The sequence below is a fragment of the Narcine bancroftii genome, chromosome 11 (genome assembly GCF_036971445.1).
Source record: "Narcine bancroftii isolate sNarBan1 chromosome 11, sNarBan1.hap1, whole genome shotgun sequence".
NCBI classification, from domain to species: Eukaryota; Metazoa; Chordata; class Chondrichthyes; order Torpediniformes; family Narcinidae; genus Narcine; species Narcine bancroftii.
Genome location: NC_091479.1, coordinates 9,037,076 through 9,059,819, shown reverse-complemented (window position 1 = coordinate 9,059,819; position 22,744 = coordinate 9,037,076). Strand labels below are relative to the sequence as shown.

The window sequence follows — 22,744 nt, the reverse complement described above, 5'->3', positions numbered from 1 at the left end:
GATCTCTTGGACTCTAGCCTAGGCCCTGGTCACCCACTAATCCGAGCTCCCAACACCCCGACTGCCCTTCCATTTGAGCTTCCGACGCTTCGGTCGCTGACTCTAGCCTAAGTGCCGGCCGCCCTCCTGTCAATGCTCCCGAAGCCCAACCACAGACCTTTGCCTCAGCTGCTCACCCTCCACGTGCCCTAACTGACATAGGTACTTACTGCAGTCAAAAGTTGTATGTGTTTAATAGTCGGCCCCTTAAATTTTATCCTAAAGATTAGTCCACAAAATTCAACTATTACATAAGTACTGTACACAATTGGTTAAAACAGGAATTGTCTACATACATACCATGGATATCTCTGCCTTCTTCCCTGGCCCAATGCTTCTGGCATGATTCCCTCTATCATACAGCGATCAGCTTCCCACTCACCTCCCGAACCACATAGGCCAACAAGGAGCTCATTGTTCCCTCTGATGCCTTGCCTCTTGATCATTAACCCTTTCCCATCTAATTTGTGGGGAGAATCAAATACAGGTCGAGAACAAGGATAGTGTAGATGGTGAATGTTGGCTGGGACGAGAGACCTGCTTCCATGCTGCTCTGTCTCCAGCCTCTGCTGGAAACCCATCTCCGTGGAGTTTGGGAGTATGCTTCCTGTGGCTGGCGAGTGACGTTTCCTGGCCTTGCAAACCCTTCCAGCAGTCTCATCTCATGAACCATTTTCTGTTCACCTCTGCTCACCTTCCGAGCTCCCTGCGGTTTGCAACCCTGCTCAGGCACAGCACTGAGCTCTTTCCTGATTTTTTTAATTGGATAACAACCCTGCCTCCTGGCCACCAGTAAGCTTTCTCCATTTCCTCCCGAGGGCCATTCAGGGAGCGAGGCTATTTGACTGTGGGAGGACCTCCCATGTGGGTCAGGGGTCGGGTATGTTGCCCGAGTCCTGGATGTTCCTGGGATAGGAAGTGACACGTCGGCATTGAGGTCAGGCCACGATTGGAGCTGGCGGTGATTGCCTTCCCCTATCAAAGAGCCTGATGGTTTCCAGGCCCGTGGTTTTCAGACTGAGATTTAACTGGGTCGCCTTCTCGTGAGCTCCAAAATCTGGCCTGCCTCTCCCATGTCAGGAGTAAAACATGAAAGTCTGCAGACACCATTGATTGAATAAAAACACAGTGCTGGAGAAACTCAGCAAATCAAACAGTGAACTTTGTGTAGCAAAGATAAAGATTGCATAACCAACGTTTCGGGCTTGAGGCCTTCATCAAGGAATGAGCACCCGGACAAAATGATGGGGGTGTGGGGCAGGGGAGGAGCACATACCCACAGGTAATAGGTGGATAAAGGAAAGAGGGCACATCAGCAAACAGGGTGGGGGAGCGGAATAGTTCTATGAATGCAGAGGGAAGGGGTGGAGAGCTAGAGGAAATAAGATGGGAAAGAGAGGGAGAATGGAGAGTGGGCTAGCAGAAATCATAGATGTTCATGCCATCCGGTTGGAAAAATTAAGCGTTATTCCTCCAATTTACGGGTGATCTTGGTGGGATAGTACATGGACAGCGTTGGAGTGGAGTGCGGAATTGAAATGATTGGCCACTGGGAGATTCCTGTCACTGACACACACAGAGCGAAGGTGCTCAATGAAGTGATCTCCCAGTCTGTGTACAGTTTCTCCAATGTAGAGAAGGCCACAATGGGAGGACCGGATGCAGTAGGTTGCTCCCGCAGATACACAGCGAAGTGTTGCTTCACTTGAGAGGACTGTTTGGGGCCTCGAATGGTGGAGAGCGAGGAGGTGTGGGTGCAAGTGTGGCACTTGCCTGCAGCCGCAGGGGAAGGTGTCAGGGGTGCGATCAATGGGAAGGGATGAGTGGACGAGGGGGTCCTGGAGGGAGAGGTCCCTCAGATGGCAGAGAGGGGAAGATGTGTCTTGAAGTGGGATCATGTTGGAGGTGGCGGAAATTACAGGGGATAATGTGTTGGAATGAAGGCTGGTAGGGGTGGGGTAGGTGAGGCCAAGGGGAATCCTGTGCTTGTTGCATCTGGGGTAGAGGGAGTCAGGCAGATGAGTAGGAAATGGAGGAGATGCTGGTAAGGACTGCTTCCACATTAGACTGAGGGGGGACATCAGAGGCGTGGTCTTACTGATGAGAGGCGAGGTTGGGTCATTGTACAATGTCCCTGAGCCGCTGCATTAGAGATAAATTGGAGAGACTTCCCCTGTGTCCTGCCCCTAATACAGATCATTGGGGCCTTGCTGTGCATGAAATGGCTGTAGATCTACCTGTACTACCTGCTGACTTCAGTCCTGACCCCCTTCATTGTCTGTAAAATGTTTTCACCGTCCACAGGAGGTAAACCCAAAACACTACAGCACGGACAAGCCCTTCAGCCCTTGATGCTGTGCTGATCTATATATTCCTACCAAAAAAAAATCAAAACCCTTCCTACCTCGTAACCCTTTTTTTTCGTTCAGGTGCTTGTCTAAGAGACTCTTAAATGCCCCTAATGTTCCAGTCTCCACCACTACCCCTGCCAAGGCATTTCAGGAACCCACAACTTTCTGCGATACCTTCTTCATACCTTGAAGAGCACCTAATACATTGCCAGCAACCAGTGTTCGAAATTGGTGTAAGTTTCGTCCGAATGCTCTGGTTTGCTCCCACCCTTCAAAATATACCAGGGCTGTAGGTTTATTGGATGTAATTGAGCAGCACAGGGTTGAGGGCCGAAAGGGCCCGATACCGTGGTGTATGTCAAAATTTTTAAAAATAGGTCTCAAGTCCAAAACGTTGGTAATGTATCTTTACCTCCTATGGGGGCTGCAAGACCTGCTGAGTTCCTCCAGAATTTTTGTTTTACTACAAGGTCCCGACCACGACACTAATGTGGTCAAGTGCCAGGAGTCTAGAGAGCACCGTGGCTGGGTGAGCAAGGTTGGGGCGGGCTTTAAACCAGGCTGAGGACGGGACAGGGGACAGGGCAGATGTGATGGACACTGGAGGGGAGGTCTCGCTATCAGACCAGCATTAAAGAGTGGGGGAAGATGTTTGCTGCAATGATTAATCTGCCACCTTCCTTTCTTCTCCATCTCGTTGCTCAAAAGATTGATGATTATCTGCACTTTTCATTCCAGCATGTATCAAGAGATCACTCGGAGTATTATTTATATGCTGTAGTTTTCTCACTTTAAAGGTTTATGGAGAAAATCTCTTTTACTGACACCTAGAGGGCGTGGAATACAGATTCTTAGCACTTTGCAGGGACAATGACCTATTCACTAATGTGTCTCATGTATCTTTTTTGTGTTTTAATTTTTTCCCATTGACAGGTCATTATTCTGGAGGACTACGCGGATCCATTTGATGTGCAGTCTGGTCAGGAGAAAGTGGTGGGAAATGATGGATACATGGAACCATACGAAGCCCAACGAATGATGGCAGGTAGATAGACAATGACACCAAGAGTGTGGATAGCTTTGAGGGCTGTCATAGAGTACAACAGGAATCAATTGCGGATATGGGCAGAGAAATGGCAGATGGAGTTTAATCCAGCCAGGTGTAGCACTCTAGAAGGTCAACTGTCGGGGAATGAATACATTTGATACCGTATATACTCATGTAATAGTTGGGTTTTTTGTATCAATCTTTCGGGTCATATTTGAGGGGTAAGTTCCTGACGTCAGCAGCTTGGATGGATGGCAGTGGGTGGGAGGTTCTCAATCAGTGGCAAACGGGGCTAAGGAGAGTGCCTGTGGCCGGGTGTGTCGGAAGCTCAGGTGGACTGGTGGCCGGGGTGAGGATCCACAGTCGGGGCGCCAGGTGCTTGGATGGGCGAGAATTGATTTTGGCTCTGTGAAAAGAGACGGAGGGAAGGAGAGATGGAGACAGAGCTGGGGAAAAGGTGACGAGGGAAGAAGGGGTGTGATTTAATGGAAGCTGGAAAAGTTGATGTTAATTCCATTCGGTTGAAAGGAGCCAGATGGAAGATGAGGTGTTGTTCCTTCAAATTGTGGGTAGTCTCAGTCTGGCAGTGCACGAGTCCATGGACCGACATGTCAGCAAGGAAATTGAAATGAGTGGCCACTGGGAGATCCACACTATTGCGGCGGATAGAGCTGAGGTGCTCAACGATGTGATCTCCCAGTCTCTCCAATGTAGAGGAGAATGCACATACTGGTCTATGTTCTACATCTTACAGCCAATGTAAGCACCTGCATCCTGAAGTGCAAACCTGCAATATTTTCCCAGGATCTGGGTCTGAGGTGACAAGGAGGTGTGGATCGGTTCGGTACAAAAGTAAAATCTGATATTGACCATGGCTCACCTGACCCTCACCACAACACTACAATCTCAGGGACATTATTAAAAAAAACCGCAGATGCTGGAAATCTGACATAAAACAGAAACCTCCCAGGGGGTCTGGCAGCATCTGTGAAGAGAGGAGCAGCGTTAATATTTCAGGTGGAAGCATCTTTGGACACAGTCCTGCACCTGGATCGTTACCTTTGTTTTTCTCTCTCCACAGACCTGCTGAGTGTTTCCAGCAGTTTCTGTTTGGTTTTGATCTGGAGCATGCTACTGAAGCGACGTTGGTTGGACAACACCTGCAGTATTGCCAACAGTCAAGTTTATTGTCATCTGTTGGCACAAGTACAACCTGACGAAACTGTGTTCTCCGGTCCTCGGTGCAAAACGTAGACACACAGCCAGACATGTACAGACAAATACATATGCAGGACAAGTATTTCATCTACACAAGTAAACATTATTTCATGAATGAGAGAGTCTCAGAGGGTTAGCGTGAGCAGGTCCTTGGGTCGTTCAGCACCTCGCTGCCCATGGGAAGAAGCTGTTCCTCAGCCTGGTGGAGCTGGCTCTGATCCTCCTGGATCTCTTCTCCGATGGGGAGCAGCTGAAAGATGCTGTGGGCAGGGTGGAAGGGGTCTTCACTAATTTCGTGCACCCTCTTCAGGCCTGAAGACGTTCTCTCCCCACCCAAAAAAAAAGTCCGTGATTCAGATTGGATTTTCCAGCCGTCCTGCAGCTTTATGGTTGCCACAAGCTCTTTGTGTTTGATTTGTTTCATAACATTGATTTGGGGCTTAAAACTAGTTGGATCCTTATCCAAGTTTTGGATTACTCATCCTGCATTCTTAACCATCCGGCTACTGTTTCCCTGTTCTAGTCACTGTCGAGTCCCTTTGTCAGTTGAACACCAAGGAGCTTTTGTGATTATTCTATCGACTGCTTGTTTGCTAACAGTTGCCGCACTCACGAGCCCCCCACACGTGTGGTGTGTTGTCTATTCCACAGCGTGGCTGCCTGCCCGCCCACAAGTCCTTTAATGCAGACCGACTGGCTCCGACATCCTCTCTTTGTTGCACAGTGTGCAAAGCAATCAGAACAAGTGGTACTTTCCTCTCCCCAGAGTGACTCAGTGCCTCGGCTGAGCTCATCACCGGCAGGGTATCAGTTTGATTAAAGTGAAGTCCATGTCTTCATACCCAGTCTCATTACTTATGCAAAAAACAAAATGTTAATGTGTTCATTTCTGATTATATTAACTTGCGGGGACTTCAAGAAGGTTGGTGATTAACATGAGTATGATCCCCATGAGATAATGAGAGCCATATATTTAAAGGGCAGGTGCAATCAATTCACTAACTGTTGCTGTGCGACATTAAAGTTCACATGCAAATGAGTTTGCCCATTATTTAAACTTTCCCCCTTCTGTCAGCTTTTTTTAATCCAGTGTGTGAATAGGTTACTTGACTGAAGCTGGTTATCACAAGATGTCAGAGAAGATCGGTCCATCAAGACTGCCCCACCATTCGATCATGAACTGATCCATCCTCCCACTCTCTGGCCTTCTCCCCATAACCCCTGATGGCCTGACTGAGCAAATACCTGCCAGTCTCTGTTATTTTATGCTGGAGGTTTGGTAATTTGCATTGGCTGAACTTGCGGCAGGCCACCACGGTGAAAACCATTCAGGTTTAGCAACTAGATAAAGCATGATTGATTTATGTGGCCCAGACCCCACCTTTATAAAGCAACATGTCATCTGACTTGCAGTTGTGACGTGGGATATCTGCAAATGAAGTTAATGAGCACCGCTCCTTTCATCTTGCCTGTCCCCTTCTCTGGGGATAATTTTGGTGGGAGAATGAGCCTTTTAATTTAGACCTACAGCACGGTAACAGGCCCTTTCAGCCCTCGAGCCCGTGCCGCACAATTACACCCAATTGACCTATAACCCCCCCGGTACATTTTTGAATGGCGGGAGGAAACCGAAGCACCTGGAGGAAACCAACGCAGATGCGGGTAGATCATACACATTCTTTACAGACAGCGCGAGATTCGAACCCCAGTCGCTGGTGCTGTAACAGGGTTGCACTAACTGCTACACTAGCCGCGCCTTTTGATATCACTACTGGGTATCAGCTGCTGATCTTTCTACTTCGATTCCATTAATTACTGTGGAACCAATTGCCAATACAGGTTTAATAGTCCAGTAAAGGCACGTTTCTCTCTCTCTCTTCCCCCCCCCCCCCCCCCCCCCCCCAACTTGCCTCTCCAATATTTCTGCCTCTCGTGTTAGAAACCATGCTAATTTTGGCTCCCCAGGACAATCTGTTGTTTCTTTTAATCTCTCCAGTTTCCCTTCATGCTCTCTCCTTCATATCTACAGAGTTAAAGCGTGTCACCTTTCATCATTTCCCCACACTGAATCTCCCTACTTAGTTCCAGTTTTGATCCCTGCCCACGCCTCTGGTTTATAGTCATGAACATGTCATGAAATTTGTTGCTTTGCAGCTGCAGTAATTGTGCAGAGAACAAGGTTCAGAATTACTACAAGTTATAATTCTGAAAATACAAGATTTTTTTTTTAAAAAGTTACTCATGCCAAAAAAAGATAAAAAGTGAGGTAGTGGTCCAGAGATTCATTGCCCGTTCAGGAATCTGATGGCGGAGGGGAAGTAGCTGTCCTTGTGCCGCTGAGTGCTCTTCTTCAGGCTCCTGTACCCTTCCCGATGGTAGCAGAGTGGGCCTGGCCTGGATGGTGGTGGGGGTCCTTGACTATAGAGGCTGCTTTCTTAAGACACCACATCTACAGGAGGCAATGAAGTGAAGTCTGGTGCCCGTGATGTCACAGGCTGAGTTAGCGACCCTCTAGAGTATTTTCTTGTCCTGAGCACCAGTCAGAATGCTTTCCACAGGACACCTGCAGAAGTTTACAAGAGTCTTTGGTGACGTACTGAATCTCCTGCTGGTGAGCCTTCTTCATGATTGTTCCTTTCACCTTGCACCAACATTGCACGTGTTTTACATTTCCTTTATTGTCATGTGCACAACATCTAACGTTACACAAAATTAAGGCAGACAAAGAATCCCTATTAATGTCGCCCAGCACCCCTGACAGTACGAGAGAAAGAGAAACAAAAGAGAGAGACACCGGGTGTCCATGGATTCACCCCCAGTGCTCCCACAGCCTCTGCAGCTGCCCAGACTCCTGTTCGACCCATTGGCAACCCGAGCTCCAGATCCGAACGTCAGCATCCGAAGCCCTTCAAGAGTCCTTCTTGTCTTTGGCACCCTCTTGAATCCTGCTCGGCTCTTGATTTAAGCTGATGGGGGTCCAACCTTAAAATCAGACAGTGTGGAAGAGGCTCTTCAGTCCACAACCTCAATGCTAACCACCCTATTTATACAAATCCCATTCTCTTCTCCCTCCATCTATACTCCCCATCAGATTGTAAAGCCTACACACCAGAACAATATATAGAGACTAACTGCCAACCAGAAGCCATCTGGGGTGTTTGAGGAAACAGAAGCATCTGGTTGAAACTTGCTCGGACATCGGGATAGGGTGAAAACTCCCCACAGTTGGCACTGGAGGTTGGGATTGAACCTGGGACCCCTGAGCTGAGAAGCAACGACTTTAACACTAAACCACTGCTCTTTTCCTTGCGGGTTACCTCAATTATGCAAATTCTGTGCACAGTCTGATTTCCCCTGGGAAGTACAGTAGAGCGTCAAGGTTTCTCCTGCCTCTCCCCAGGCTTTGAGAGCTCTCCCGTACATTAGGCGCTTTCAAGCTGCCATGTAAAATGGGGTTAACCAGTTAACGCCCCACTCACGCGGCAGCTTGAAAGAGTCCGACTCAGTCAGTGTGGTCCAAATCCAACCGGGTCCCTGAGCTACCGCAGGTTGCATCCATCGGTGGCTTGAATAGCAAAATTGCCAACCGGGTTACTCCTGTGACGTAAGCTGAAGTGCCTGCCACAATCGGGGGGAGAGAGGGGTCACTGCCACGGGACCCTGGGAGGGGAGCTACAATCAGGGGGAGCGAGGTCACTGCCATGGGGACGGGAGAGGGGTCGCTGCCACAGGGAGGAGAGAAGGGGTGCTGCCATGGGGAGAGAGGTCACTGCCACGGTGGTGGGGGGGGGGGGGGTGAAATGGGGGGGGGGGGCCACAAACTGCCGCTGCTGCAAACGCTACTCGGGTTTGCATTGACAACTCAATGTTCACAGCAGCAGGACGTTGCTGGGGGAGGGGGTCGTGATTGACGGGATGGGTGTTAATTGACAGTGGGGTGTTGCGACTGACGGGGGGAGGGTGACTAACTGGGGAGGGTGTTGATTGACAATGGATGGTCACTGATGGGGGCGACTGACAGCTGGTGGGGGTTGGAGGAGACTTACCGATAGTTTGTGAGTGTGTGTCATGTCACTTTACTGCATCGTCGTGTGGGCGGGATCCCCCTTAAATTGTCGGGTTTTGGAAGCACTTTTGCCCCAGTAATCGCACACGGGGCCCAGGAAGGCTATCCAGGTGCTGCAGCTTCAAGGTGCCTGATGACACAAGAGTGGGAGTTCTGATTTCCAATGCAGTAGCCCAATACAATAAGACCCCCGGTATCCACCAACTAGGGGGGATCGGTAGATGTCGAATAAATGAATTTTCTCGTTGCTTAGGATTGTGTGTTGTGTGGATTGGTGAACTCATCAGTTTTAAACTTTTGTATTTTTTGCCTATTTATTTTCCGTGATATTCTTACTAATTGTTTGAGGCAGCCAGTTGCTTGGATTCTGTGCAATGGGGGTTTTTACTGCACTAGGTTTATTCCTGGACACCCAGAGCTTCATTCTGCCCAGGAGAGGTTTGTATCTCCCGAGCTGGTGTGTAGAAGTGTGGGAATGTCAGAGGGAGGGATGGGCCTGCTGACATTTTCCATTACGGATGGTCTCTGGTGAACAGTGGCTGGGTGGACCAGGGAGGAGAGCTGTGTGTTGCAGCTGTGAAAAGACACTGACATTTCATTCCCGCTGTGATGCTCCGAACAACAGCCATATCAATATCTGTTGCACGCTCCAGTAAGCCCTCGCTCTCCCACTGTCTGCTGCATTTTGCCTCCTTCCCTTGAGAGTTTGTTGGGGCTGAATATTCAGCCGTGAAGGGTGTTACAGCGGGGCTGAGTACGTGGTCTGGTCTGGCACCCAGAGCTTATTCTGTCACTGAATGTTGATTACCCTCGACAATAAACGTTTTCAAAAGATTTGCTTCCTAAAAGAAAATTGGAGACTTCGATGGACAACTTCAAGCTGAACACAGATAATTTCAGATTTACTGTATCGGCTATGTCGATGTCAAGTCTGAGGAGTTCATGTGCAATGAGGGCAGACCGACGTTCAGGTCGATGGCTGTCAGTCTTGTCTAGCATGGTTCTGATGTTCCAGCATGCTAGCTTGAGTTTGTGAGCATCTTTTGAGGGGGAGGACGTGGAGGGGGAGGACGTGGACCTGTCCTCGGGCCCGCGCAAAGGAGCTTTTAGGTGGAGTGCAGTGCGCGCAGTACTGGCCCCACCCTTTACACCCATGGTTCGTGTGCCGTGGCCAAGCAAGCTGGGACGTGGCAGCGAGGTCCTTGGGTCGTAGGTTTTATATCGGAGTGGCCTTCTCCTATGCAGGTTTCTTACCCGGGCTGGAGGGGCCTGCCTCCCCTCCTAGGTCGGTCCATACTGCCCGGACCGGGGCCGAGGCCGCCGCAGTTCACCCTGTGCCTGGACTGGGGCCACCGCCTCCCACTCCCTGCCCGGACCGGGGCCTCCGTCTGCCTCACTCGACCGAGGCCGGGGCCGCCGTCTCCCCCTTGCTCCTGCCCGTATCGGGGCCGCCGCCGTCTACCCTTCGCCCGGACCGGGGCCGGGGCCGCCGCTGCTCTCCCTGTGCCCGGACTGGGGCCGCCGCCTCCCCCTTGCTCCTGCCCGTATCGGGGCCGCCGCCGTCTACCCTTCGCCCGGACCGGGGCCGGGGCCGCCGCTGCTCTCCCTGTGCCCGGACTGGGGCCGCCGCCTCCCCCTTGCTCCTGCCCGTATCGGGGCCGCCGCCGTCTACCCTTCGCCCGGACCGGGGCCGGGGCCGCTGCTGCTCTCCCTGTGCCCGGACTGGGGCCGCCGTCTCCCCCTTGCTCCTGCCCGTATCGTGGCCGCCGCCGTCTACCCTTCGCCCGGACCGGGGCCGCTGCTGCTCTCCCTGTGCCCGGACTGGGGCCGCCGCCTCCCACTCCCTGTCCGGACCGGGGCCTCCGCCTGCCTCACTCGACCGAGGCCGGGGCCGCCGTCTCCCCCTTGCTCCTGCCCGTATCGTGGCCGCCGCCGTCTACCCTTCGCCCGGACCGGGGCCGGGGCCGCTCTCCCTGTGCCTGGACTGGGGCCGCCGCCTCCCACTCCCTGTCCGGACCGGGGCCTCCGCCTGCCTCACTCGACCGAGGCCGGGGCCGCCGTCTCCCCCTTGCTCCTGCATTAAATTAACTTTATTGAATTTAGTATGTTTAATTGGATAATGACGCTGAATTATTTGTGTTAGTTCAACTGATCTAAAATTGTTTTTCCACTGATTTTCATTTGTACTCAGCATCTGATGCCTCTCATGTCAGTGTCCAATAATAGTCGGCCGGCAGTGATGGATTCCAGTTGCCCTGATTCCGCTTTTCCATGGTCGCAATGTCCTGGTGAAACCTTTCACCGTGTTCGTCACGGACGGCACCGAGATCAGCAGGGAAGGAGTCCAAGTGCGAATGCAGAAAATGAATTTTCAATGATGTTGCACTTCATGGTTTTGTCCGCTTGAAGCACGTATGCTTGAAATATAAGTTATATGTTTAAAAGAAGGGAACATTTTAAGATGATTTTCATGATTAGCAATCCAAAATTTATAAAATGCACCTGAAAGTATTCAGGAAGCAAAATCTTCTTTCTCAGTGTTACCAGCAGAAACTTGGCTCACTTAATACAGCCAGGGGATCGGCCCCAAGATCTACTGACTATTGGGAGACGTGGCACTGTAGCAGGCACACTGACCATTAGCAGCCCGTGTACCATAGCCCCCTACATTAATCCCATGTTTCATTTTCCCCATATTCTCAGCCCCTCCCAGATTCTCCCACTCACTGACGCTCTTGGGGAAAGTTACAATGGGCAAATAACTGATCAAGTCACGTGTTTGAGAAGTGGGAGGTAACCAGAGCTCCTAGGGCAAGCCCGTGTCACGGTGAGAACATGCAGACTCCACACAGACAGCGTCGGGGGTCGCTGGTGCTGTGAGATATTGTGCTGTCCATATCACAAGTTGTCATTCCATATAATGCAGATCAGGAAAGGAGGTGAGTTGGGATGTACAGAGAGAGATCTCAGCCTCGCCCAGCAGGAACAGGGAGAGGATCTAGGATGTAAGCAGGACTATGGGGAGTGACGTCTTAGTCTGGTCATGTTTCCATGTAACTGGAACCTTGATGATGTCTATTATGCTCTCATTTCTGGTGCAGGAGGGAAAAGTGCACCAAGGGTACCCATGTACCTGTCAAAACCTTTCATGAATGTCAAAATTGGGCCTTCATTCACTTAATTCAGCTAGCAGCGCATTCCCACTACTCCTTGCTGAGTTCCCTTTAAACTTTTCCCTTTCACCTTTAACCCATGCCCTCTAGTTTTTATTTCACCTAACCTCAGTAGAAAATGTAGCCGTAAGTCTACGTCGGTCATAGTGAACATACATCTATGTCGGGGGTGTGCAAACTATAGCCCCCACCCCCCCCCCCCCCCCAGACCAACTGCAGTACATTTCCTATTTGTAAATGGCCCATTGGGGAAATAACATGTTGGTACTGCCAATGGTGTTGACGTGGTCTCAGCACTCCCCTGCGGGGTCCAACCACCCAGTCTGATTGCTGTCAGCTCTAAACAGGCTTTAAACAGTCTGTTAAAGGAGCGGACAGTGGTTGAAAACTGCCGGGCTTAATATTGTTTGGCCCGCGACTCCTTACATTTTCAATATGTGGCTGTTCTGGCAGGGGAACCCCTCCTAGCTCCTTGTGGCCCCTCGTCGGCTGTTCCTGTCCATCTCTGATGCCTGTGCCTCCAGGTACCTCATCCATCTTGTTGACAATGTTAGCAGAGCTGGGACTTTTCTCTTTGGAATGCTAAAAGATGAGAGGAAACTTGATAGAAGTCCCGAAGATTCTGAGAGGTGTTGATAAGGTGGACAGCCAGCACTTTTTTTTTGCAAGATTAGCAAACACCGGAGGACATCTGTACAGAGTGAAGGGAGGGAAGTTCAGGGGTAAGTTTTTTTTAATACACGGAAAGTTGTGGGGGTCTGGACTGCCCTGACAGGGGTGGTAATGGAGGATGGAACAATAAAGACTCTTAGTCCAGCACATGGATGAAAGACAATTAGAGGGTTAAGAGGGAGGAAAGCTTTAGTACTTTTTTTTTGTATGAAAGTCTGGGTCGGTGCAACATCGAGCAGCAAAGGGCCTTGTCTTGTACTCTGTTCTAACAGGGGCTGCCTGAGGGACGCTGAAAGGCCCAACAGGCAGAAGAGGACAGGAACTTGCTGGTCTCTCACAACCACACACACTTTAAAGTGCACCCATAAACACTGCCTTGCATTCTCTCTCAGACAAATGCACACACACACGCCAGATACAAGTCCACCTGTTTAAAATTTTAATTGCCTCTTTAGCAGAATTCAATTGTATTGATTGAAGTGATTTATTCCAACGACTTTCATCAAACACAAGCTGTGTTTCTAATTTAAACTGTGTCAAAATCTGCTACTCTTGTCAAATATAATAAACCAGGTGCGGATTGTAAAAAGCAATTTCGGTCTTAAAGGGAAGGTCAAATAAATTAGGATGTTTATCAATTGGCTTTGGTTTAATGTCACATGAAGGGGTGGGGGGGGGGGGGCAGGTCTGGTAATGCAGGGTCCCATGTAGAAACATTGTCCTACACCCCCATTTCTCTTGAGTGGAACACTAGCCCACAAAGTTCGACTCTCAGCCAAGATACTCCATGTATATTCCTGGTATATTCGCCATCTGTCCTGCTGCGGGATTATGTCTGTGTACAAGTGGTTTGAGCCTTGAAAAGACTATTGAAATAAAAACACACAGTAAATGCCAGAGGAACTCAGCTAGTCTCGCATTGTCCATAGGAGGTAAAGATATAGTTCTGACGACTCGGGCCTGAGCCCTTCTTCAATATATAAGCAAAGATCAGGAAAGTGTGAGAATAAAGACAAGTCTTGCAGTTCAGCCATCAAAAGGTTTAATTGGATGAGAGGTGAGAATTGATTTTAGCTCTGAGATAGGAGACAGTGAAAAGGGGAGAGAGAGAGGAAAGTAGGTAAAGGTTCCATTATTGCATGTAATACAGCATTTAGAATGTTACGTACATTAAAATTTTAAACTTTTTCTACTGTAAGGAAGACACAGAACAGCATCCATAGAATTTATCCATAGAACAGCATGTACAGGCTCTTCAGTCAGTCCACAGTGTTATGCCATCTTGTGTAAACCTACTGCACAACAATGTAATCCTTCCCCACCTCACACCCATAACCCTTTATTTTTCTTGGATCCATGTGCCTGTCTTTTAAATGCCTCTATTGTATCAGCCTCCCCACCCCCCAACCCCCCCCCACCCAGCAGTGCATTCCACACACCCAGCACACTTTGTATGAACTGTGTAGTTGGTGTAACTTGCGTACCTGTTTGGCTACAGCAGGTAGGAATTTGGTGCGTAGGACAGTAAACTAAGATTCACAGTACTGTGATGTGAGCAGGGCTCAATCCTTAAATCTATTCCTGCCTCGTGTACTTTGTCACTTCCTGATGTGGGCCAGGAATGCACAGCAAGCCCAGCGGGGATTGCTGACCTCCGACAGGCTGCACTGGGTCCTCGTACCCACAAAGGCAAGTCACTGTCAACGGCAAATAATAACACTGGACCACAAAGATTTTGCTTCCTGAACACTTTTGGGTGTATTTTATGGATTTAGGCCTGCTGATCTCGAAAATCACCTTACAAATGTCTTATCACGTTCCGGTTTTTAGATGCAACCTATTTTTGTGAACCATGAAGGCAACGTGTCACTGAAAATTCATTTTCTGCCTTCACCCTTGGACTCCTTCCCCGCTGATCCTGGTGCCGTCAGTGACGAACACGGTGGAAGGTTTCACCAGGACATTGTAAGCACGGAGAGGCGGTATCAAGGCAACTGGAATCCCATCACAGCTGGCCGACTATTATTGGACACTGACAGGAGGGGCATCAGATGCTGAATACAAATTAAAATCAGCGGCAAAACGTTTTTAGGTCGGTTGAACTAACGCAACGTGTCAGCGTCATTAAACATGCTAAATTCAATCAAAGTTGATGTTTCTCCGACTTCCTACATGATACAGCAAATCTGAAATGATCTTTGTTGACAATTATAATCCCAAATTTCTTTTAGGAAAAAAAATTGTTATTTATTTTCAATATTGTACCAAAATTTATTGCAATTTTGCACGTGTAATGCACAATACTACTGCGACAAAATTTTGGGACACGTTCATGACAATGAACCTGATTCTTGATATTACTGCAATTAAAAGGATTAGTATTAATTTCCTGTTTTATTTGAACACTTTTGACAACTTTAAAAGGAAGGTTTTGTTAGTGAAGTGCCTCAAATCAGTTTATCACCGCTGCAGATTTCAATTAATGAAAACATTGTGCGGTCTGACTCACTGGGAAGACCCAAGGGTCCCACTCTGGAAGTTCCAGGGACAGGCCCTGCCGGCAAAACCCCAGTCTAAGGAGTTCAATGTCACCATGTGTACAAATGGCCGGGGAACATTGTCATGACGACGAAAGACTAATGACAACCTTCTGAGGGAGATTTTTTCTTCATAATCGAGAACGTGAACTATTGACCTGTCCCACCGCAGACTCCGCTGTTACGAGATACGGTCATTATTGAAATACGCAATTTAGAGAGAGCAGTTAATCAGGCTTCAAATTAAGGACATGAGATGCTGGTTGAGATAATGACCTGTGTTAATTTGATTTATCCCTGCTGTACACCTTGTCTTCACCACGTCAATCAGTTGAGTTGTTTGAAGGATGTTTTCCTCAGCAACGCTTTTGCTGAAGCCTGTTTCGAATCAGTGACCTTCATTTATATAGTGCCTTGGGACATCACCAATTCCCTCGGGTCTCTGTGTGTATGTTCAGCATAACTGAGCAATAGTTGTGGCTGAGCTATGCAGGGAGATGTGCTCAGAGGCAGGGTCTTCAGCCCTCTGCACCTGTACTGACCCATCCACTCCAAGTCCATTTGCCAACACCTGACCTTCAGCCTCCCACGCTCTGCTGATTCAAGGACTTGGGGCGAGATGTTTCTGATCTGAAGTGAGAGCCCGTCTCCACCCAGGCCTACTGATGAAATCAGAGTGTTGTTCGAGAGGAGGACTTATAGACCAGGAAAAGAAAATGTTCGCAATCCTAAGCAAGTTCGGCAGCCTCTATGGGACAGAAAAAAACAGCGAAAGTTTCAGGTCTACAACATTTCATTACTCTGATGAGGAGCTCAGACACAAAACATTTTAATCACATTTCTCTAACCAGTTGCTAAGTGTTTACCATAATTTATGCAGTTGTTGCATATTTCCAGCATCTTAATTTTTAGATTTTCAGATCTAATGGGGCGCCTGACCAAAGAAAAACAGATAGTTTAGACGGAAGGGAGGGGGGGACACGGTACGACAGTCTGTGACTATGGTTGCATTCAGCATTGGAGTGAGCTGTGAGGCCAGGAGGTTACAGACGGAAGGTGAGATTTGAAAGTGTGGGCATGAGGTGGAGAACTGGACCAGCCTGGACTCCTTGTCACTGAGGGGAAGGAGTCTTTCCTTCATTGTTAGTGTATCATCGTCCAATTCAGATTTATTGCCAGAGTACATACAGGATATCGTTTCTTCTTTTTCCTGTGAGACAGGCAGAATTGCCACTAATTGGTAGTGCAAAAAAAAACTACACAATGTACACACGTAAACAAATATAGAAATGTCAACAAACTGTAATACAGATAGAAAAAAAATCAATGAAGTGCAAAAGTATGAGTCCTTAAATGGGTCCCTGATTGAGTTTGCTCATTGAGGAGTCTGGTGGTGGAGGGGGAGCAACTGTTCCTGAACCTGGTGGTGCGAGACTTGTGGCACCGAGACCTCTTTCCTGATGGCAGTAGGGAGAACAGAGCGGGTGCTGGGTGATGTGGATCCTTGATGATCGCTGCTGCTCTGCGACGGCAACGTTCCCCGTAGATGTTCTCGATGGTGGAGAGTGTTTTGCCTGTGATGTCCTGAGTCGTGTCTACTACATTTTGGAGGGATTTCCACTCCAATGTATTAAATTTAAATTTAGACATAAAGCTTGTAACGGGCCATTTTTGTGCATTAATCTCTGCACCCAATTAACCTACACCCCAGTACATTTCAAATGGTGGGAGGAAACTGGAGTCCCCGGGAGACCCACTCAGACATGGTGAGATAGTACAAACTCCTTACAGACCACGCGGGATTTAAACACCGGTCCCGATTGCAGGTGCTATATAGCATTGCGCTAACTGCTATTTCCGTCCCCGTGTTGGTGTCCCCATTACCAGACCGGATCGGCATGAACTCCACCACACATCTGCAGAAATTTGCCACGGTTTCGATATTGTACCAAACCTCCGCAAACTCCCGAGGAAGCAGAGGCGCTGACGAGCTTTCTTCGCAATCCCATTAGGTTGCTGGTCCAGGAAAGATCCTCCAGGGATAGCAATAATCTCTCTCGGCCAAAGTTAATTTCCCTTAGGTGTCAAGGAATAAAGAAATGTGAGCACCCTGAACATCATTTCTGGGGTTTGATACAATTTTATTCTGACCAGATTGAATACAGGAGCAAAGAACTAAACTGACAATGGATGAAGCTTCATCTGTGTCAACTTCATACAGCACAGAACGGACTCTGGCATATTGGAATTGTTAAAGCTGTTTTTGTGTTTATATTTTTCCATCTTTCGCTGTCTGGTTGTTAGTTGCCAGGGTGACGATGATTGCCTCTAAGTGCTGAGATTGCAACAAGTCAGAAAATCAATTGTAGAAAATGTTGATTGACGGGGCCTTGTGAGAGGGGTCTGCGCATCCAATTCAACCTTCGCTTTGCATGGCTGGTCCCGGTGATTACCTGCTGGGACAGGCACTCCATGAGGCAGGTGAGCCAAGGGAGACACCTGACTTCAAGGCACGGGGAAAGATTGCGTATGCATAGTGTCTGGGTTCCAGCTCCACCCTACTCTCACCATTACCGTCTGACCCTTGCCATGCTCAGCTGGTCGGTCTCAATTAATTTAATTTAAACATTTTTTAGACACACAGCAGGGTGACAGGCCCTTCCGGCCCACAAGGCCCGTGCCACCCAATTGACCCTTGGTGCATTTTGAACGGTGGGGAGCCCCCAGAAGAAAATGCGCACAGACACGGAGAGTACATAGAAACTCATTGCAGACAGTGTAGGATTTGAACCCCAGTCCCAATGGCTGGCGCTAACCACTACACTACTCTATGTTGACCTGACGGAAGAGGTCATTTAGTCCATTGAGTCTATGCTAGCTCCTGGTGTCACCTCACTTCCCTGTGACCTGTCCGCCCTCACATGCCCACCAACATCCTCCTGCTTATTTTAAAATGTAGACATACAGCACAGGAACAGGCCCTTCTAGCCCATGAGCCCATGCTAGCCAAATATCCCAATTCACCTACCACTCACCTCCATGTTTTGAAGGGTGGGAGGAAACCAATGCCCCTGGAGTAAAACCACATAGACCTGGGGAGAACATACAAACTCCTTCCTTACAGACAGTGCGGGATTCGAACCTGGGTCACTGGCGCTGTAACAGGGTTGTGCTAACTGTGTCACCCAAGCTTGCTGTGAGATCATTCAGGTTCACTGAGGCAGGTCGTCTGTTTATTGACAGTGGTACACTAATGCAAAATGACACATGATCCTACATTCTTCGCGTTGGAGTCTGTGGAGTGGAAACCCACAGCCTGCTGTTAGGCGGGGTGGTTTCCTACAAATCCCCAGGTACCTCTGTTCACTGAAACATAAAGAGAAAATGCCGGAAACATTTGACAAGTCAGACAGCATCGCTGAAAGCAGCAACAATGAGTCATTGAGTGATCCAACCTTGCCACAAGACCTTTGACTCAGCGCACCCACGTTGACCATTTTTATCCCTACCCGTTCAATGGATAGAGTTGGCATTGAATGATGTTTCCAGAAGTGGGAGAGTCTAGATCCAGAGGGCATAGCCTGAGAATGAAAGGACATCCTTTCAGAACAGAGATGAGTAGAACTGTCTTCAGCCAGAAAGAGGTGAATCTGCAGGATTCAACAGATGGCTGTAGAGGCCGTCATTGAGTATATCTACCCCAGAGGTTGATAGGTTCTTGATTTGTAAGGGTTCAAAAGTTATGGGCAGAAGACAGGAAAATGGGGTTGAAAGGAAGAATACATCAGCCATGGCCGAATGGTCCAATTCTGTTTCTATCTCATGGTCGATCTGCGTTCATTAGGATCCTATCCTTCTATGCCTTGTCTGTTGTAATATTTGTCTAAATATCTCTTAAAAATGTAGTAATTGTATTTGATTTCCACCACTTTCTCTGGCACACACTCCAGAAAGCATCCAGTCTCCATGTAGGGAAATACTTGCCCCTTTTAAATGACAACCTCTCTCTTTAAAACTGCACACACATTTCTTCTGGATGCCCCTACCATGTGAAAAGATTTTGACGATCCCAGGCTGTGTCCACTCCCTTTTGCAGGGCTTTACGTTCAGCCTCCTTTGCTCTAGGATAATGGTTCCCAGCCTTTTTCTTCCATTCACATTCCATTGGATACCATAGGTGCTCTGTGGTTGGTAAAGGATTACTTTTTTTTAATTTTTTTATTTTTCACACTATAAACCACATTGATCAAGATACATACATTTTCCTTTTCAAATATATACAGGTTCGTTTTCTCCCCCCCCCCCCCCCCTCCCATCCCATCCTCCCTACCTCCCCTCCCATTCATTTAAAGTTCAGAATCTAAGATACATTAAACCCGTCAAACAATGTTGTCACTCAATAAAAATAAACAAGAAGTTCCACTGAGTCAATTCTTTTCATTTCCTTCTCCTTCTGTCATTTTAGGTGGTAGATGTCCCCGTAGGTTTTCTCTATTGTGTTTCATGTATGGCTCCCATAGAGTGGATGTGATTGGGTGGTCAAGTCAAGTTTATTGTCATCTGCATTGTACACCTACAGCCCAACAAAACAGCGTTCTTCAGTCCTTAGTGGAAAACACACAGACACGCAACCAGACACAACACACCTACGGACAAACAATACATATGCAGGACAAATGTTTCACCTATACAATAAATAAATATTTTTTGTACAAATGAGAGGCTTGGATGGTTAATGTGAGCATTTCCTTTGGTCGTTCACCATCCTCACTGCCTGTGGGAAGAACCTCCTTGCCAATCAAGCTTAATTCCCTTGTCATTCAAGTTTGGTGACGAAAAGAGTTCCAATCGGAAATGCTAACTGACCATTTCTCTCCTCACGGATCCTGCCTGACCTGCTGAGTTCCTCCAGCAACCCAATGTTTGCTCAAATGTAATAACAGCACAGTTGATTTTACGCAAATAAAGAGTAGGTAACACTTGGGCAGAGTAGTTTCTTGGTTTATTATAAACACGTGGTTCGAGTGGCAAGTAATTTTAAATTTAGACATACTGCATGGTAACAGGCCATTTTGACCCACAAGTCCGTGCTGCCAAATTTATTCCCAATTAATCGACACCCCACCCCCGGTATGTTTCGGAAGGTGGGAGGATACTGGAGCCCCCGGGGAAACCCCATGCAGACGCGGGGTGAACATACAAACTCCTTACAGACAGTGTGGGATTTGAACCAAAGTCCCAATCGCTGGCCCTGTAATGGCGTTGCACTATCCGCTACGCCAACTGTGTTGTGTGCATGGGTAGTGTTGCATTGTTGTGGAGTGGTTTTAATGTTGGTCAGCCCAACAATGTGGGTCGAAGGGCCTGTTCTGTGCTGTAATGTTCTATGAAACATAGAAGCATTCTCTGAAGAGAAAAGATGAATGGAATTCTCTCCCCCGAAATGCTAGGGTCAAGCGAAGGGCTATTTTACGTGGAAGTTTTAACAATCACTTAATGCAGGGGTGTCAAACTCAAATTCATGGAGGGCCAAAATTAAAAACTTGGACTAAGTCGAGGGCCGAACTAAATATTTATTGAAAATTTTCAACAACATCTGCATGTTTTATCTTCTTTCAACATATGTAATGTTAAACTTTTTCTTATTAAAATAAATGTTTAATAATAGTTTTGGATAAACTCTTTCCAGAAGCATTAACAAAGGAGAAATAAAATATTCAATAAATAATATTTCTCTATAGAGGATTTGTCAAATGTTGCTAGTGTGCTGTCGAATAGTAAAATCTGAGGGCTATTGAGAATGTGGGAGAATAACATGATTCCTGAAACAATCCAATGGGTGACTGATTGTGGGCATGAACTCTAGCAGGGTTATTTGCCATGCCCTTTTTCCTTTGGTACAGATATCCTTTGATTTACACACTTTTCAAGTTTTATGCCTAATGAGCTTGTATCCAGGTGCAGGACCATTTTTAACCAGGAATATATTTATCACTGTGACGTGAAACTATTGGAAGATCGTTTTATCCTGAGATTAAAGTTCATAATCCTTACTCAGGCCTGTGTGCGGGAGGGCGGGGTTTGCGGGCGATCGGGTTGGACAACGACAGTGCGGGGGCATCGGCTCTCGCTGCAGGGCGGCATCTCGGCGGATCAGCGGCCCCGTCACCGTGAGTCGTGGATTGGCCTGCGGCAGGGAGGGGGAGTGGGCAACGGTCCTGGCGAGGTCAGGCTCGAGGCCTCCGGTTCCGGGCGCTGGGAAGTGGCCTTGGCTTCCCCTGACACTGGCCAGGCCCCAAAACCAGAGTCCACGGTGAGACCCTGCAACGTAAACAGAGGAGGTGGGGGCGATTAGCGGGCTGACGCCAATGCATTCTGGGATTTGTTGTATTACTGTGCATGTGCTATACTGGCGCGGCGGCCAGCGGGCCACCTCTAATACATTTTTGAAATGATCTTGCGGGCCAAATATAATTATATCGCGGGCTAAATTTGGTCCGCGGGCCAGAGTTTGACATGTGTGACCTAATGGGTTGAAAGACAGTTGAAGGAAAAAATTAGCACATGACTGGTTTATTGTTTGTACAGATCTCTGTATACATTGTGATGTGTCATTGAATTGAAAGGCCCTAGAGTCTGAGCGGACTCCCTTCGGGCTGACAGCAGTGTTGCAGACCCAATAAAGAAAACTCTCATGAGAATGATTATAAAGAACAGCAGAAGCCGTTAAGTCCCTTAAGCCTGTCCTGCCATTTGGCACCTTGGTTCCTGCTGCAGGCTCCGGAGAACAATCTCATTTCTCATCTCCTTACCTCTCTGTCGTTCTCACTTCAACCCTTCTGCTCCATCCTGACAGTCCTCCCCCCTTTCCGTCCTGACACTCCTTCCCCCGACAGTCCTCCTCCCTACCTTCCCCAACCACCCCAACAATCCTACCCTCCCTGATCTGTCCCAACAGTGCTCCCCCGTCTGTCCTAGCAGACCTCCCCCACTGTCTGTCCAAACAGTTCTCCCTCACCATTCTGTCCTAATAGTCCTCCCCCGTTCCGCCCCGACTGTCCTCCCCACGTCCATCCTGACAGTAACCCCCCCCTTCCAATCCTGACGGCCCTCTCCCCACTCTGTCCCATCAATCGTTTCTCCCCACCATGCTCCTCTGTCTCGTACCCCCTCCCTGACTGTGCTAAACTCCATTTGCCCTTTCTTCCCTCTCTCTTTCTCTGTTCTTAGAGATGTTTCTGGTTTAGCCCAGCCTAGTTTTCAGTTTCTTCACCTCATTAACAGGAATAGGTTTGACGTGAGAAGTTTCTCACACCAGCTGCTGCCTTGCCAACCTCCTAAACTTACTGTCCACCTAGGTACCCATTCCGTCAGTCTGTGTTGGCTACTCGCCAGTGCAGTCGAGATCAGGAACTGTAACATTTGGCCAGCTCGTCCCTTTTCCGAGAGACCTTCACGCCCAAGACAGCCGTAATTTGAAGACTGGAATCTTGCCGAAGGCTACCTCTCTGTGGAGTCCTGTGCAGTGCACTGTGGGCTCAGCAGCTGAAACCCTAACCCAAAGAGATAAAGAGGATTTGATGGATCGCATGGAAAGTGCTGAATTTTAAAAACAAATTATTTTCTACCCCATTGAGCTG

At 48.3% G+C, this 22,744-nt stretch overlaps 1 protein-coding gene across 3 annotated transcripts in view; it reads left to right on the top strand.

The window, feature by feature from the left end:
* Positions 1 to 22,744, top strand: part of LOC138745453 (SH2 domain-containing adapter protein F-like) — a 273,790-nt gene that overhangs the window by 18,945 nt on the left and 232,101 nt on the right. For all 3 annotated transcript variants that reach the window (XM_069902516.1, XM_069902514.1, XM_069902515.1), the window contains exon 2: positions 3,324 to 3,435. In XM_069902516.1, coding sequence (XP_069758617.1) covers positions 3,324 to 3,435 — 112 coding nt within the window. The remainder of the gene's footprint in view (positions 1 to 3,323; positions 3,436 to 22,744) is intronic.